The sequence below is a fragment of the Protopterus annectens genome, chromosome 3.part0 (assembly GCF_019279795.1).
Source record: "Protopterus annectens isolate FY-2018-M chromosome 3.part0, PAN1.0, whole genome shotgun sequence".
Classification (NCBI taxonomy): domain Eukaryota; kingdom Metazoa; phylum Chordata; order Ceratodontiformes; family Protopteridae; genus Protopterus; species Protopterus annectens.
The window spans coordinates 178,697,812-178,716,228 of NC_056731.1; the positions used below are offsets into that span (position 1 = coordinate 178,697,812).

An 18,417-nucleotide genomic window follows, 5' to 3' on the forward strand; every position below is an offset into this window, starting at 1 on the left:
CAGTCAATGGGACCAGACTGTGTCCCGGGCTGCGTCCTACATGAACTCCAGGAAGAGCTAAACCTAAAACTACTGTTCAATCTCAGCCTTACTACAGGATATGTACCCAAAGAGTGGCGTACAGCAACAGTGGTCCCTCTCCACAAAGGTGGTGCCTCAATGGATCCTAGAAACTATCTCCTCATAAGTCTCACTAGCTTGGTCTGCAAAGCCATGGAAATGATCATCATGGATCTTATAAATAAAGATATTGGGGACCTACAGACACTGGATCCTACCAGGTTCGGGTTTAAGGGCAGATCCTGCCTCTTAAACCTCCTCGATTTCTTTGAAACGGTCACCAAGGCCATTGACAAGGGGAAGGTGGTCCACACAGCCTACCTGGACCTCGCAAAAGCCTTCGATACAATACCCCACTCTGGAATTTTAGATAAGCTCACCAGCTTAAATATAAACCCCTATGTCACTAGATGGGTTGCAAACTGGCTCAAGGACAGAACCCACATGGTTAGAATAGCTGGAGCCATGTCAGACTCCAAACCAGTTACAAGTGGCGTCCCACAAGGCTCAGTCTTGGGACCGCTCTTGTTCGGTATATATTTCTCGGAGGTACAGGCCAATATGGAAGGACTGTGGCTGACCAAGTTTGCAGATGACTGCAAACTGGGCGCTATAATAGACTCTCCAGCCGACACAAGCATCCTCCAAAAGGGCCTCATAGAAACAGACAACTGGTGCCAGAGCCATGTGTAGTCATCCCCTTTGGCAAATGTGCCCACAAATTACCCCATAGGTGGTAATCCATTAAGTACATAAGTAGTAATTGGGGACGGGGGGACCCAAGTTGATAGCAATCTCATTTGACAACCACGTGGCCAAAGTGGTTAAAAAAAACATTTTGTATAGCCCACCTAATCATGGAGGGATTCACATCTAGATCAGGGGAGGTCATCGTGCCTCTTTAATTATCCCTCATCACGCCCATAATTGAGTACAATGTCCCTTTTGGGATGTACCTTACCAGACACCTGCAGCAACTGGAAAGACCCCAAAAGTACCTCACCAAGAGGATCCAAGGGGCTCAAACAGATGCCGTATGCTGCCCGGTTAAAGAATCTCCAGCTCTACTCAGTGGCATACAGCCTGCTCGGAGGCTATCTGTGCCTGACGTATAAAGCCATGTCCAACCTGGAATTAATGGACATGCTGCAACTCAGAAAATCCAAATCCTATCGAGCTACGCGCTCGAGGGACTTAAACCTCAGCACTGAAATAAATAGGACATGCTGGAGGGACAGATTCATAACCCAGAGGATCCTTTCACTCTGCCTAACCTGGACTAGAAATTTATTCGAGTCCCTCATCGACTGTCTTCAAGAGGAATCTTGAGTGGATGGGAGATCGTAGGTTTACCCCGGTTATCACTTCCCGGTTATCACTTCTGTGTCACTGTTAGACATAGGCACAGTATACTAACCTCGCTAAAGGGCATAGCAAAATTAATTTAAAATGGGTGGCGAAAGCCATCCACACTCTGGCTAGGCTTATAAATGCCCTAGGGAAGATAGCCTAGTATGAACCTATGTGTGTGTGTGTCTGTGTCTGTGTGTCTGTCTGTGTCTGTGTCTGTGTCTGTCTGTGTGTGTGTCTGTCTGTGTGTGTGTCTGTCTGTGTGTGTGTCTGTCTGTGTGTGTGTCTGTCTGTGTGTGTGTCTGTCTGTGTGTGTGTCTGTCTGTGTGTGTGTCTGTCTGTGTGTGTGTCTGTCTGTGTGTGTGTCTGTCTGTGTGTGTCTGTCTGTGTCTGTGTGTCTGTCTGTGTCTGTGTGTCTGTCTGTGTCTGTGTGTCTGTCTGTGTCTGTGTGTCTGTCTGTGTCTGTGTCTGTCTGTGTCTGTGTGTGTCTGTGTGTCTGTGTGTGTCTGTGTGTGTCTGTCTGTGTCTGTCTGTGTCTGTGTGTCTGTGTGTGTGTGTGTCTGTCTGTGTGTCTATATGTCTGTGTGTGTCTGTGTGTGTGTCTGTTTATGTGTCTGTGTGTGTGTGTCTGTGTGTGTGTGTGTCTGTGTGTGTGTCTGTGTGTGTGTCTGTGTGGGTGTGTCTGTGTGTGTGTGTCTGTCTCTGTGTGTGTGTCTGTGTGTGTGTGTGTGTGTCTGTGTGTGTGTGTCTGTCTGTGTGTGTGTGTGTGTCTGTGTGTGTGTGTGTGTCTGTGTGTGTGTGTCTGTCTGTGTGTGTGTGTGTGTGTCTGTGTGTGTGTGTGTCTCTGTCTGTCTCTGTGTGTCTCTGTGTGTCTCTGTCTGTCTCTGTGTGTCTCTGTCTGTCTCTGTCTGTCTCTGTCTGTCTCTGTCTGTCTCTGTCTGTCTCTGTCTGTCTCTGTCTGTCTCTGTCTGTCTCTGTCTGTCTCTGTCTGTCTCTGTCTGTCTCTGTCTGTCTCTGTCTGTCTCTGTCTGTCTCTGTCTGTCTCTGTCTGTCTCTGTCTGTCTCTGTCTGTCTCTGTCTGTCTCTGTCTGTCTCTGTCTGTCTCCTGTCTGTGTATATATATATATATGTATATATGTAGTGTGTGTAGAGATGGAGATATAAAATATATTTCCCCATTTTGGGGGGCACCTGACATCTGGGGCAAGAAAAACTGATGTCATGACATCGGCTGCATGTTTTATACCCTTGACATCATGGAAGAAGGGACAGCAACTGATGCAGAACCCAAGTGTTAATCAGGCTGACTGAGGGGAATCTGCCAGCAGATTACCCAAATGTAATGACTGCAACAGTGAATACCATAAATGTAGATGTTAGTATAAGTGTACACAACTGTACTTTCATAGGAATCCTGATAAAATTATGACCCCTCTGAAAGGCTAGCAGATGGTCTTCATGTTTCACTGTTGCAGTCATCCCATTTGGGATATCTGCCTGCAGGTAGCCCTCAGCTGGCCTGAATACCAGAGTCTTGGGATTTCTGCATCGGATGCTGTCGCTTCTTCCATAACGTCAGTGGTATATTACATGCAGCAGACGCCATTGCATCAATCTCTCTTGCCGTGTGGTGCCCGAAGCAGTAGTGCCAATCGGCCATCTCCTGAAATTTTTGTTTCTCGATTTTTCACACCTGAAGTCTTTAAAGATAAGTACCTTGTTGAGGATCCTTTTTTCTTGCTCTAACCAATGTTAGAAAAAAATTTTGCCTGTGGAAAGCAAATACCTCACAGATTTTCATTCTTGCTGCGTCACTTGTTTAGGCCCAGACCACGACGTCACTCACTGTCTGTTTTGTGCCTTGTTCAATGCCCAAGTTATTCGGACTGTTTTTGTAGCTAAATTCCTTTGTTCTTTGTACTCTGATATGGCTTCGATAAGCCATCAGACTACTGATCTTCCAGAAAACCGTAAGGATAAAGACAGACTGCTTGGGTCCAAAACTGCCGACGACGCTACTGTTAAGCTAGTCGCCAGTCCGCCGGTACTCTGGTACTTTCGCAGCCCCCGATAACCCGTTCCTACAGATTTGCAGGCCTCTGCTGAGACCCATTCGGAGTCCGATATGCCACAAGATGCTTCTTAGACTGTGGAACCAGCAGATGTCTACCTTGGATGGGTCCAGAGCCACTGTGTAGGCACTGGCTTCTGAGGGTGTATTCAGGCCTTCCGATTTTCATATTAAACCAGACTACTTTTCAAACCAAAAATACCGAATTTCTCAGGCTAATTCGCACTATGCCTAGGAAACCGGCGACCAAAGTGCTTTCTCGGGCCCACATGCCTTAAAAACAAATGCGTAGAATGGCTGAAGACCTCCATTGCATGGGGGAAATCAGCCTTCCCCCTCAAAAAGACAAAACTGATTTTCCCTCTGATTCTTCAGATATGGAGTCTGATAACATTGATCTTTCTGATTACCAGGGCATACGCTTGTCTACCTATGAGGATTCTATTCCCTCTGCTTCCCTGCAGAAGATTTTTCTTTTGGTGTAACCCTTCATACCCTTGAAGAGCATTTCCGCTGGGAGAGCCAGGACTACAGTCCAATAAGACTCTGGGAATTTTTAAACTTGCCTCAGCACAGGCTTCTAGCTATCCCTCCTGTTCTGTAAATTGTAGACAGTCTTTCTGGAATCCAGCCTTACCCCTGATTGTTTGCCTCCGGCTCCCAGAAATGGGTACTAGAGTACCTGACTCCCACAAATTCCTCTTTAAGAATCCTACTGTGGATCCAGAGACAATTTCCCAGGGACCTAAAGGCATTAAGGCTGCAACTGCCAGAAAACCTACCCCTTTGGACAGAGATCCTAGGGCTTTAGATAGATGGGGTAAGAAGGTATACACCTCTGCTACTAGATGGGGTAAGAAGGTATACACCTCTGCTACTCTTGCCATTAGGGCTTTAAATTGCCAGTTTCATATGTTAAAGTATCAGCGGCATATTATGGAGCTTATTGAACAGAAAATGCCGTTGATTCCAGATTGTGCCGAACACAAAGTTTTACAAGAGTTAATGCATTCTGTTAAACAAGTTGGTAAACATACTTTGCGGTGTGGATTTGATGTCTTAGAAGCATCTTCAGGGCTGTTGTCAATGGGTCTGTTCTTAGAAGGCATGCTTTGCTTAAGGAACAAAACTTGCCAGATCAGGTCAAAGCAAAATTGCTAGATGCACCATTAAACCCAAACGCGTCTATTTGGCAATAAAGCAGAAGTCCTGAAAAGGATGGAGAAAGCTAAATCTATGCATACTGTTAGATTTCTTACAAGTGCAGCCAGCTAGATTCAGTAGGCGTTGGCCTTCTAAAAACTGGGCCTTTCCAGTCCCTTCCAGGCCTTCTCAGCCCAAACCCATGGGCAGCAGTCCACCAAGACTTCATTGCTTAGATCTGTGCATAACCAGAGACTGGAGTGCTCCCACATCCAAAACTGGGAGTAGTTAGTTGCCATCCTATGGTAAAATTGCATAATGACTTAAGCAACTCTTCCAAGCCTTGCCCAAATATTTGAACCTTTAGGAGGGAAACTTGCCCTGCATGCCAAAAACTGGGAGTACATTACCCAGGGCAGATTTTAAACATGGTTTCCAAGGGATACAGCGTCCACTTCACTCCCAATCCTAAGCGTATGGCCAGACCTCCCAAACCAGTTGGCAGAGGCCCAAAAGCAAGTGCTTTCTCTTCTCAGTATCAAGGTTATTCGGCCTGTCCCAGCAGAACAAAGGGGACAAGGCTTTTATTCCAGGCTATTTCTGGTACCCAGAAAAGAAACCACTAAAACTTGTAAACAATAACTGCAACAAATGCTGAAAAACTACTGGTGACAAGACAAATCCAGGGAACAAAATATAATCCACTGAGACAAGTTTCAATTCCTGATGCAACTTGTTTTAGGAATTGTCTCAGTGGATTATAACTTGCCTCAGTGGATTATATTTTATTCCTTGGATTTGTCTTGCCACCTGTGGTTTTTCAGTATTTGGCCCAGAAAAGAAAACTCTTGGAGTCCTCTCCTGGATCTGTCTATTCTCAACACCTTTCTGGTGGTTCCAAAATGCTAACTTTTCACCAGCTGCTTCCTATGGTAGCCAAGGATTCCTGGATAGCAACCCTAGACTTAAAGAACCTTCTCTGCACATTCACATAAGGGAATCTTGCAGGAAATGCCTGCGCTTCAGAGCGATTGCCTGATTCAGGCAGACAGGAATTGCTACTACAGCACCTGGCATTTGTAGAGAGACTTCTAACTTCACTGGGGTACACCACAACGAAAAGTCACAGCTGGTACCTTCCCATCAGATTGTATTCCTGGAAGCAAGCTTGAACAAAACTTCCCTGATGGCATTCCTCGCTCAAGAGAAACGCGTGTATTTGACAAAGCTACTTCAGTGTACTTGCCACCAAAACCCGGTTATCTGCAAGAAAAATACTGCAAGCCCTAGGGTTCATGGTCTCTTGCATTCTAATTCCCTTATGCAAGTCTACATGTGAGGAAACTTCAATGGTACCCAAGTCTCTGGTGTCAACATTCTCAGGACCTGGAAACAATGATTCCTATCATTCCTTGCCTAAGGACAGAGTTCCTTTGGTGGGCAGAGGCCTGCAACCACAAGGAACTCCCTTTCACTCTACCCCCTGCCTCCCAAACCCTAACAGACATATCAGACTGCATGGGAGGCTCATCTGGCAGGGAAATGCATTCAGGGCAAATGGAGCCCAAATCAAATGCACCTACATATCAAGCAAAAAGAAATGCTAACTGTACAGAATGCTCTGACAGCCTTCAAGGACTACCTTCATCCAGGACGAAGACTGACAACACCACAGTTATATGGTACATAAACAAGCATGGGGGTACACATTCCTACCCCCTCTGCATACTATCCATGACATTGTGGAACACAACCTTGAGCTACCAGGTACAACTACAAGCTCAATTCCTGTCAGGAAAGCTGAATATTCTGGCAGACTAAGCAGAAATCTCATGGACCCACACTAATGGAAACTGGAATCCTGGATTTCCAACTTTTTGACAAGTAAATGGGGGTGCCCAGACATGGATCAGTTTGCCTCCCCCCCCCAGAACTACCAGTTGGATAAGTTTTGCACAAGAACCCTCAAAAAAGCCTGGAAAGTGGATGCTCTTTCAGCTGGAAAGACCTATCTGACTACACCTTTTCTCCCTCTACCTCTGCTCGCCAACTTTCTGCTAAAAGTCACAGGACAAACCAAAAATGATTTGATTGCTCCAGACTGGCCATGCCAACAGTGGTACCTGCTCCTGCGCAGTCTCTAATATCCCCACGGCACCTGCCTCCGACACCTTCCTTACTGTCTCAGGAGAACCAGATTCTGCACCCTCAGCTCTCTACATTGAACCTTGCAGCTTGGCTAATCACTTAAATTCACCCTTAACATTCCTCAGGAAACCTGTGATGGATGTTATACTGGAGGCAAGACCCAGGGCTAGAAAATCTTATGCTGACAAATAGATTCCAAGCACAGAATCTTTCCCATCTCGAGGAATGAGCATAGCAGCACCCAGTTTACCTCAGATTTTACGATATTTAACTGAGATGCTTCACAAGGGCCTGTTTTTTTTTTCCTCCATTAAAATCCACCCCTCAGCCATTTCAGCTTGTTATAACACAGAACCTTCCCTCTTCTCTCATCCTCTGCTCAAGCTGCATCTCCAAGGCCAAGAGCTTGAGACCTCCCAGGAGAGCTCCAACCCTGCCTGGGACCTTAACTTTGTATTGGAAAAACTCACCTGCCTCGTTTCGAGCCAGCTGCTACTGCAGACTTTAAATTTCTTTCTTGGAAAACAGCCTTCCTTTTGGCAATTACTTCAGCTAGAAGGATATCTGAGTTACAGGCCCTTATGGCAGTGGGGCCTTTTATAATTTTTCATGCGGACGGTGTCGCTCAGGACCAGTCCATCCTTCATTTCCAAGGTGGTATCTAGAGTGGCTCTTAATCAGTCCAGTCATTTTCCAACTTTCTTTCCCAATCCACAGAACAAAGGAACGGATTCTGCATTCATTGGATGTGCACAGACAACTGAGATTTTACTTGGACAGAACTAACTTGAAGAAAATCTGAACTGCTGGTAGCATTTGCTGCAGGGGTAGAGGGAAAGGCTATTTCAAAACAAACCATTTCTAAATGGATACCCCATTGCATTAATATCTGCTACAAGCATCACGGAAAGTCTATCCCCCTGGGGATCAGCTTCATTCCACCAGGGCTGCATCTACTTTTACAGCCTTTCTCAAGAGTTGTTCCTACCAGGGATATTCTAGAAGCTGCTACCTGAAGTTCAGTTCGTACTTTCACCAAACATTACCATTTACCAATTTTCTCTAAATCCAGAGCTGGCTTTGCCACTACTGTCTTGCGGGGCCTTTTAGCTGGTCCTAATGCTGTGTAAATCCATCCTCCCCACCATGGCTTTGGGAATCTACCCAAATGTAATGACTGCAACAGTGAAACAAACATAGTACAGTTGTGTACACTTACCATAAATGTAGATGTTAGGGTGTATTCACTGTTGCAGTCCTGGTTGCCTTCCCTCCAGCCTAGTTTTTTTTCTCTTGACTATACCTCTACTTTCTGTTCCTTTGCTTAAAAGCCTTTTTGGTGTATTTGCTTTTGATTGGAGGTATATTACTGTAATTTAATAATATATTTTGCTTCCCATTCGGGGGGCACCTGACATCTGGGGCAAGAAAAACTGAGGTAATGACGTTGGCTGCATGTTTTATACCCCTGACGACCTGACGTCATGGAAGAAGGGACAGCAACTGATGCAGGACCCAAGACTTTGTATCAGGCTGATTGAGGGCAACCTGCCAGCAGATTACCCAAATGTAATGACTGCAACAGTGAGTACACATCTACATTTATGGAAGGTGTACTATCGTGCTATCCCAAGCAAAACCAAGACTCGCTCCAAGAAAAGGAAACCAGTCTGGTGGATTCCTGCCATAATCAAAGCTATACAATAGGAGGATATTAGTACATTAGAGTAAAATCCCAAGAAGGGAATACATCCCTGATCAGTATCAGCAACAAACTACGATCCCTTATAAAGTCATCCAAGGCTAGCTTCGAAAGAAAAATTGACAAGGACTCCAAAGGTTACCACAAGGCATTCTTTAGCTATGTCAATCTAGTGGCAATTCTCAGATTTGCTCTGAGTTGGTTGGTGCAGAATGGCACAAACACTGAACAGGCGGATATTGCCAACATCTTGGCAGGTTCAGTGCAAACCCAAAAGGGCCCATAATCGTACCAGAAGAATGTAGTGCCCCTGAAATCGGACAATTGGGTTAAAACAGCCCTCTCCAAAGTCAAAAACACAGCATCATTGGGACTGTGTCCCAGGGTGTCCTACATGAGCTCAAAGATGAACTAACCCCACACCTAAACACAATGTTCAAACTCTGCCTCTCCACAGGCTATACGTGCCCATAGTGGCGCACAACAGTGGTTATTCCGCTGCACAAAGTTGGAGCCACAACAGACCTTGGGAACTATCGCCCTACCAGCCTGACTAGCTTGGTCTGCAAGGCTATGGAGCATATCGTCATGGATCTCCTTAACAGACATTGGGAACCTCCAAACACTGGACCCTACCCAGTTTGGCTTTAAGGGCAGAACATGCCTCTTAAATCTGGTGGACTTCTTTGAGACCGTTACTAAGGCTATAGACTAGGGAAAGGTGGTGCACACAGCCTACCTAGACCTCACAGAGGCCTTCACCATGGGTTGCCAACTGGCTCATGGACAGAACCGACATGGTAAGAGTTGTGGGAGCTGGGTCTGACTCTAACCCGGTTACAAGTGGTGTTCCCCAGGGCTCAGTCCTAGGACCCCTCCTGTTCAGCATATACTTAGAGGCACAGGAGGACTGTGGCTGCCCAAGTTCCCAGACTACTGCAAACTAGGGGCTATAACTGACACTCTGGCACACACATCCTCCAAAAGGTTCTCACTGAGACAGATACTGTGTGTCAAAATCATGGCCTCAAGCTAAAATGCCAAAAAGTGCATAGTCATTCCCTTTGGGAAAAATACCCCCAAACTACCACACAGGGGGTGGTCCCCTAAATATGGAAGACTTGATAGGGAACTGGGGACCCAAGTAGATAGTGATCTCTCCTTTTGATGAGCACATTGCCAAAGTGGTTAGAAAATCCTATGTGGCCCACCTAATCGCAAAAGGGTTTGCATCCAGATCAAGAGGTCACTGTGCCCCTCTACTCATCAGACCCATCGTAGAGTACAATGCCTCATTTGGGATGTACCTTACAAGACACCTGCAACAGCTGCAAAGACCACACACACACTTGTCATTGGTGATTCCATAGTCAGACACACTGACGTCCCGCTCACCAGACTGTGTAAGGAGAAGGTCACAGTAAGCTGCCTGTCGGGCGCTAGAATCCGCCACGTAACGCAAGCACTCAGGTCTCTCAACAGCAGGTACAAGTACGACTCAGTCATTGTCCACGCTGGTGTCAACGACCTGAGACGTACCTCCTTGGACTACATGAAAAGGGACATCGAGGAGCTCTCTGATTATGTATCCCAGGCAGGTATGACCCTGACCTTGAGCAGTATCCTACCTTCACCTAGAATGATGCCACAATACAGTGATAAGATGATCAGCTTTAATAATTGGCTTAAATTCTGGTGTCATTCAAAGGGGATCAATGTCTGTCTGCCTGGGATGACATGCTGGACAAGCCACGCTGCTTGCAAGGGATGGCTTGCACCTGTCACCTCTGGGCTTCGGATATTGGCAAAGGCTCTTGCCACCCCATAGTGCCTTTTTAGGCAAGGCTCAAATTCTAAACCTACCAGCCTAGAACACCAAAAGGAAAAAACTAAGGGTAATGCTGCTCAATGCCAGAAGTCTCAATCTCAAGATGCACGCACTCGAGGCCCTTCTCAATATGGAGAACATCTATGTCTGTGCTGTGACAGAAACCTGGTTCAAGGCTCCTGAGCACCCCAGCACTAACAGGTTTCACCTCATATCATGCGTTCCGGCCCCAAAATCCGGACAACTCCAAGAAAGGAGGGGGTGGTGTCCATATTCATAAAGGACACCCACACCTCAAGGTTGGTGGCAACGCACGATGCATCGGAGACCATCCAGGTGCAATTAACCATAGGCAAGACTGCTCTGCTATTTGTAGCATGTTACAGGCCACCCTCTCAAACTCAGGAAACTCACATGGCCTTCCTGAAAACATTGGAGGGGATAAATGTATCTCCAAACACCATCATACTAGGTGACTTCAACTACCCTAATATAGACTGGGAACACTACTCAAGCCCGAACACTCTAACCCAAAGATTCCTGGAGTTCATAAACTCAAATGCCATGGAACAACTAGTCACCATCCCCACAAGAGGAGAAAACATACTTTATCTCATCATCACGAACATGGGATCAAAATGTTCAACACCGGAAGTATACCCCTCACTGGTGAGATCAGATCATAAACTAATCTCGCTGGAGGTCCTCATCCCCCCACCTGAAACAAAAAAGACCACAGTGAAAAACTTCTCAAAAGCCGATTTCACACTTCTAAAAACTAGTGTGGTCTCCTTTAAGGCCCCTGAGCCAGTGGTAAACATTACTCAAACCGCTGAATCACTTACAAATGCCTTCTACCAGCACCTACAGGACTGCATGGATCAGGCAATCCCAAACAAAACTAAGACTCTGTACCAAAGGCAAGCGTCCAGTCTGGTGGACCCCAGCCATAAACAAGCTCTACAACAAAAGGAGGAAGCTACTACAAGGTAGAGCAAAATCCTTGAAAGGTAAGACACCTTTAGTAAAAAACTAAGAGCTCTCAAATCATCAAAGGCAAATTTTGAGAGAAAAATCGCCAAGGACTCTAAAGACAATCACAAGGCCGCCTTTAGCTATGTTAGAAACCTAGGAGGAAACTCCCAGATATGCTCAGAATTAGTTCAAAATGATGTGAAAATTACTGAACCTACACACATTGCTAACATACTGGCTGGCTGGTTCAGTGCAAACTCCCCAAAGGAGAGATGTATCCCAGAGGATTGTAGCCCCCCAAACATCTCCAACGCCCAGGTGAGAACTGCCCTCACTAAGGCAAAAACACAGCATCCATGGGACGGATGGTGTCCCGGCTGTGTGCTTCATGAACTCAACGAGGAATTAAACCCACAGTTAGGACAGCTGTTTAATCTTAGCCTCACCTCAGGATACGTACCCAAGGAGTGGCGCACACTGTGGTCCCACTTCATAAGGCGGTGCCTCCACAGACCCTGGAAATTACCACCCCATTAGCTTGACAAGCCTTATCTGCAAAGCCATGGAGAGGATCATAATGGAACTCATAAATAAAGACATAGGGAACTTGCAGACTTTGGATCCAACCCAGTTTGGCTTTGTCAAAGGCAGATCCTGCCTCTTAAACTTGGTTGACTTTTTGAGACAGTCACCAAGGCCATTGATGAGGAAAGGCAGTCCATACAGCCTACCTCGACCTGGCAAAGGCCTTGACACAATACCCCACTCAGGTATCATCGAAAAACTCATCAGCTTGAATGTAAACCCATACATCACAAGATGGGTTGCAAACTGGCTAAGTGACAGAACCCACAGGGTCAGAGTTGCTGGAGCCATGTCAGACTCGAAGCCTGTCACAAGTGGTGTCCCACAGGGCTCAGTCCTGGGTCCACTCTTGTTCGGCATCTACTTTTCTGAAGTACAAGCAAACACAGGAGGGTTATGGCTGACAAAGTTTGCAGATGACTGCAAACTGTGCGCCATAGTCGAAAACACATCTGACACAGATATCCTCCAGAAGGGCCTCACAGAAACGGATAACTGGTGCCAGAGCCATGGCCTGAAGTTAAACGCCAAAAAATGCATAGTCATACCCTTCGGGAAAAACAAGGTTACCCCTAGCTACCATATAGGTGGCAATCTACTGAGCACAGAAAGTCATCAGGGATCTGGGGACCCAAGTTAACAGTAGCCTTTCGTTTGACACTCATGTTGCTAAAGTAGTTAGGAAAACCTTCTATATCGCCCACCTGATCATGAAGGGATTCACATCTAGATCAAGGGAGGTCATCGTCCCCCTGTACTCATCACTCATTAGACCTATGATTGAGTGCAATGCCCCGTTCGGAATGTATCTGACCAGACACCTGATGCAGCTTGAAAGGCCCCAAAAGTTCCTCACCAAAAGGATAAAGGGTTTCAAAAATGTCTTATGCTGCCCGACTGAAAACTCCAGCTCTATTCAGTCTCATACCGCTTGCTCAGAGGTGACCTGTGCCTGACATATAACGCCATGTCAAACCCAGATTTGATGAATATGCTTCACCTCAAAAAATCTAGATCCCTCAACCACAAGGGCGGGAGACTTAAACCTTGACACGGTTATAAATAGAACGTGCTGGAGGGACAGATTCATCACCCAGAGACTCCCTATGCTGTGGAACAAAATCCCGGTACATGTGAGGCAGAGCACCTCGCTGGCCTTGTTCAAGAGGAATCTTGACCAATGGATGGGAGATCGCAGATATACCCCAGGGATTACTTCAGTGTCGCTGCTTGACAGAGGCACAGAAAAATGATAGGCATAGTTTTTATTCAAACTAAAGGGGTGGCGAAAGCCACATAACTATGGGCTAGGCTTATAAATGCCCTTGGGCAGATAGCCTAGTATGAACCTATGAACCTATAAGTACCTCACCAGGAGGATCACTGGCCTCAAACAGATGTCCTATGCAGCTCAACTGAAGAAACTCCAGCTGTACTTGGTTGCATACCCCCTACTCGGGAGGTGATCTCTGCCTGACGTACAAGGCCATGTCCAACCCAAAATTGATGGACATGCTCCACCTAAAGAAAAGCATATATCCCCTCGATCCACACCCTCTAGGGATCTAAACCTCACCACGACAATAAATAGGAAGTGCTGGAAGGATGGATTCCTGTCCCATAGCTTCCCATGCTTTGGAACAAGATTCCAATCTGCATTAGGCACAGCTCCTTGCTAAGCACTCTAAAAGAGAAACCTTAACGACTGGATGGGAAACTGTTTACCCCGGGGATTACTCCAATGGCCCTGCTGGACAGAGGCACAGGGAACTAATCTAAGGGGGGAGCGAAAGCCAACACATTTTGGCTAGGCTTATAAATGCCTTTGGGCAGATAGGTTCATAGGTAGGTACTAGGCTGTGTGCTTTTTTGCTGGTGGTGTTCCATACCATGTAATTGCTTCCTATTTTGGGGGCACCTGACATCTGGGGCAAGAAACTGATGTAATGGTGTCTGCTGCATGTTTTATACCCCTGACGACCCGGCATCATGGAAGAAGCAACAGCATCTGATGCAGAAATCCCAAGACTCTGGTATTCAGGCTCGCTGAGGGCTACCTGCAGGCAGATAACCCAAATGTGATGACTGCAACAGTGAATACACTAACGTCTACATTTGTTAATTGTACAGAACTGTTCTTTCTGGTCCAAGGGCCACCTTGTTGACACCATGATCATTGCGGCAGCCAGCAGGAAGAAACTAGCCAATGAAAGTTACTCTCCATTCTCTTGACAAGGGGACATTATCAGTGGACATGTTTGGGAAGAGTGTATACACTTTGGGGGCCTTTGTCTTGAGGTCTCTGAACTATTTGGCACATTTCACCAGACCTATAGAGGGATCTGATAAGAAGATACCCTCGCAGGAACAGTGTCTGAGGAGATGGATTCAGTCACCTCACAGCTGACCACCCTACAATTGATATTGAACTCGTACATGAGGCTTTTTGTGGCAGAAGAAACTTAAAGGGTAGTGGGTTCAGGCCTAGCCATTAAGAGAGACGCCTGAATGCGCTTATGTGACTTTGCATTGCCTTTTAAGTATACGTTTGTCAGTGCTCCTTTTGACAGGACCTCTTTTTGGCCACAAAGTGAGATTCGTTGTCCAGGTGTGAGGATGAAAGACCCTTTCTGCTGTGTTTGCATTTTTCCACCCCCCCCCCCCCCCCCCCCCCCACACACAAATCTTTTGTTCAGCAACTTGGGCTTTCCCATCACACCTATATCTCTCATAAGTTGGATCTGGTATCCAGAAGTGGAGCATCTTTCGGCTCGGTGATTCTCCGAAATATCCGTAGAGTCCACCCAGGGTTCTAAGTAGCTGGGGACTCTGTTCCATCAGTCGAGGATGGAGTGAAAATTGACATAAATTATTTACTTGGCATAATGTTCCATCTGTTGTCCATTGTCAGTCTTCCTAGACTCCCCACTCACCAGCCCCCAATCTTTAGGTTTTAGAAGCGCAAGCTGATCTAACAAATTACCTTATGAACATTATTCCTTAGTTGTCCGATATAAGTTTTGAGTGTCTTGATAGCTTGCAAACAAGATCCTCTGGTAATGGGGATGGTGCGTTATGGGTAAGGGATAAGCTTGAGAGTTCTAAGTTGCCACAAGCTTTGACAGCTGGTAAGTGTGGTCTGACATCTCTGTTCCGGACCAATCAGTTTAGAAGAAATGAGAATGGACAACACAGATGTAACATTTTGGTAAGTACATAACTCTTTAAAGAGAGCAATATGCAGAAATGACCATCCACAATTGTTCCTGGTGAAAGTGTCAAGCCTTCATTGTTAAATATGCATGAAATACATTTGGGGATTAGAAGTGAGCAGGCATGATTGGATAGACTGTAAGATATTGCAGCATATGCCTGCACTCTCTGCACACTGTAGAGATTGAGATTCCAAGAAAGTACCCAGCTGTTACTGGAGAGGATGAATCTAGGTGTTTGGCTTATTTTAAGCTCCACTTATGGAGCAATTGATGCAGTAAGAAAATAACTTTGCTTTTCTGCCAAGTTTCTTTGTTTTAATTTAAGTATTTTAATTTTGCTTTTCATTTCTCATGGCTCATTATTCTTAAAAATGAGATTCTTAGCATTTGTTCAGTAAAAAGCTGCTTGCTGGCTTTGTACCCATTTTTACCTATAGCATGTGCTTTTGTTATAGCCACACTTATTTTTTTGCCCATCTTTGAGGTTTTCATTCTTGTTTCAGTTGCAGGGAGAGGGCGAGGCAGAGGACGTGGCAGAGGCAGAGGACGTGGAAGAGGCAGAGGTGGCCCCAGACGATAACTTGGCAATGTTACATTTCGTACAGTTTTTGGATTTTTTTGTACAGCTTTTGAAAAATATTCCATTTTTAATAAACATTCAGACGTTGTTGATCCGTTTATTTAGATTTGTACATGTATAGTCCAGGTGCTTGCTCACTTGGAAACTGGTGGTTGTGCCTCCATGAAATGGAAGGAAGGCATGTTCAGCCTAAGAATTAGCCCAGAAATCCATAATTTGTCTGGATGGCATTACTTTGTTTAAAAAGTTGTTTAAAAGCATTGAACATATTTAGTACATATATGGATGCTGTTCTGTTTGTAACATCAGATTCCGATGTTAGAAATGTGAAAATGTGATTCAGTGCTAATTTAAGTACTGCATAACTAAATGAAATACGCATGTTACTGTTGCACCTGGGTTTGGGTTTCAGACTTCTGTTCCTCAGTTACGTTTAGAAGTGGTGAAAGTGATTGGAGGCTTCCACACTGTGCTTACTGTTTGAGTAGGGTGAACTTCTGTTTTTCTGTTACTCTGTTCACATGCGTCAAAATAAATTGTGTAATTTCATTGCCTGTCTGTGCCAAACTTAACAGCAGAACTTTTCTGTGTAGACTGTAGAACTGACCATGACAGGATTTTAGGTCTGCCATTCTTGCATATTAGTTTGCTATGTAATAACTTCAGAATCCAGATGCTGTTTACTTTGAATTTCTATGTAGTGTAGGAGTAGTGTCGCTTGTTTTTTTTCCCTGGAACAGTGTTCTGTTTGTCGAAGTTCTACATGGAACCTGTATAGAAACACTTTGGCAACCATTCTTCACTAAAGTTGAAGTAGACTTAAGGAAGTGTGCACCTCAACTAGCAGTTAAGGAAGGACCTCTTGTTGCCAACAGTCTGGGTTCAGGATGTGCTTAGTCTGTGGTGCTGTCTTGGATGGGGGGGGGGTTGGTGAGTGGTCTGTCTTTTCATTGAGAGGCAAGGGAGCTCTTCTAGGTGGCTCAAAGGGACTACTTTAAGTAACTTTTACAAGATGCTGTGAAAAGAGGAGGGCTGCACAGGGAGATAAGATTAATGCTTTAGCCATTTCTGTCTAATAGAAAAATAAGATAAACCAGACTTATGCAAGAAAGTGGGGATCTCTGGCAACCAAAAGATTGTAACATTATCTGGATTTAACCTTCTGATCATGTTTCACTGTTGCAGTAACGGACTTTAAACAGCCCTCCTGGTTTGGCAGGTGCCTTGCATCTGATGTTTGGGTATAAGGGTCGTCGGCCAATGCCATCTTACAATTTTCTTGCTTTCTGTACCCAATTCATCCACTTTAGACTTGGTTGGTCAGTCTGAAGCACAGTTCTTCACAAAGCCAAGTGTCTCTCTAGGGACCATTTTCTTGTTTCCTCCGAGTACCAGAACTAATATTTTTCTTGTGAAAAAGATTCCACATGGGGAATATTATACCCTTTGTTTTGCTTTGGGCTGGAGCATGACATAACTGTCCCCAGTGTGCTCACTTTAATCAGTGCACCATCTGACATCAGGCTGAATTTCTAGCTGAGTTTTTAGAAGGGAAAAAAATTGCCTGGGATCCTTGCACAGTGTGCCAGTTCTAATTTCAAACCCTCTCAAGTGTAAGGAGATGTGCCAAACTTTCAAGAGTGGCAGAGAACTTTGCATCAGCCAGTCCACCCAAAAATGAAACTTTTGCAGTCCCGTCTGATATAGGGTGTGCCACTGTGGAGTACCTTTTGGATTCAGATAAGCTTCCAGCCCCACTCTGCAGAGTCAAGACAGTGGTTGTCATTTGGGTCTGCACTCTGTAGACCATGGCTTCTGGCTGCAGCGCTAGGTAGTCCGGGAAGAAAAATCCATAAATCTACCAGTGGGTCATCATTTGACCCATAAGCAAGCTGTGGGTCATGTCCCAGTTCTTCCGATGTCTCAGCCTAGGCCTTCATAGCACCCCCCCCCCCCTGAAGCCTACTAGCAGGATCTGCTTGGACTGGCTGAGAACCTCACTCAGGCTGCCAGACAGCACAGTTCCTTACTAGACTCTCCTACTACAGAATCTGTGTTTTTTTTCTTTTTTTTTTTTTCTGGGGGGGGGGCCTCCCCCAGGATTTCTGATTCTTTTGTCTTCAAGGATGAATTGCCATATGTAGACCAGATTTTTACAGACTTACATGCTGTGACTGAGTCTTATACCCTTTCTTAACTTCACCACCTAAGGATATCCTCTTTGGAGAAATGCTAAATGAAAATTACTTTTTCCATCTGGGAAGCTCAGGACTACTCGTCTAAAATAAAAACAAGAATTTTTGAAGCTTCATGAGCATAAACCTTTGGCCATTCCTGCAGTACTGGAAGTTGTGGATGATGCCATTTTGGACTCTTCCTGCAAGTTAACTCCCAATCAACTGCCCTTAGGAAAACCAGGCTGTTTGAGGTTCTAGGTTCCCATAAACACACAATTTAGGAATCCTACTGCTGACCCTGAAGTGATGACTTAGTCCTAAGTGAGCTAAGGGCAGCACTTCTAGATCCCCTTTGATAAGTGACAGAGGGGAGAAGCATTGATTTGGCAAGAAAGTGTATACATCTGCCATCTTGGCTATGAGAGCTCTTTTGCCTGGCTGCATATGGTTAAGTGCTAGGAAACTCTTACTTGACTTGCATAAAGGAAAAACTGGAGGGTGTGGAGGACAGGGCTTTCTGTAACGAATTTCTAGATATGTACAATTCTTCAGTTTGCAAAGTTACACTGATTTTGCTTCGGAA

General features: G+C 45.4%; 1 protein-coding gene across 1 annotated transcript in view; it reads left to right on the forward strand.

Annotated features, from left to right (window-relative positions):
• SNRPD1 (small nuclear ribonucleoprotein D1 polypeptide) overlaps positions 1–16,206 on the forward strand; it is a 99,135-nt gene extending 82,929 nt beyond the window's left edge. Inside the window, exon 4 of the mRNA XM_044064676.1 lies at positions 15,581–16,206. Within this exon, the coding sequence (XP_043920611.1) occupies positions 15,581–15,657 (77 nt within the window). The 3' untranslated portion in view covers positions 15,658–16,206. The remainder of the gene's footprint in view (positions 1–15,580) is intronic.
• The last annotated feature ends 2,211 nt before the right edge of the window (positions 16,207–18,417 follow it).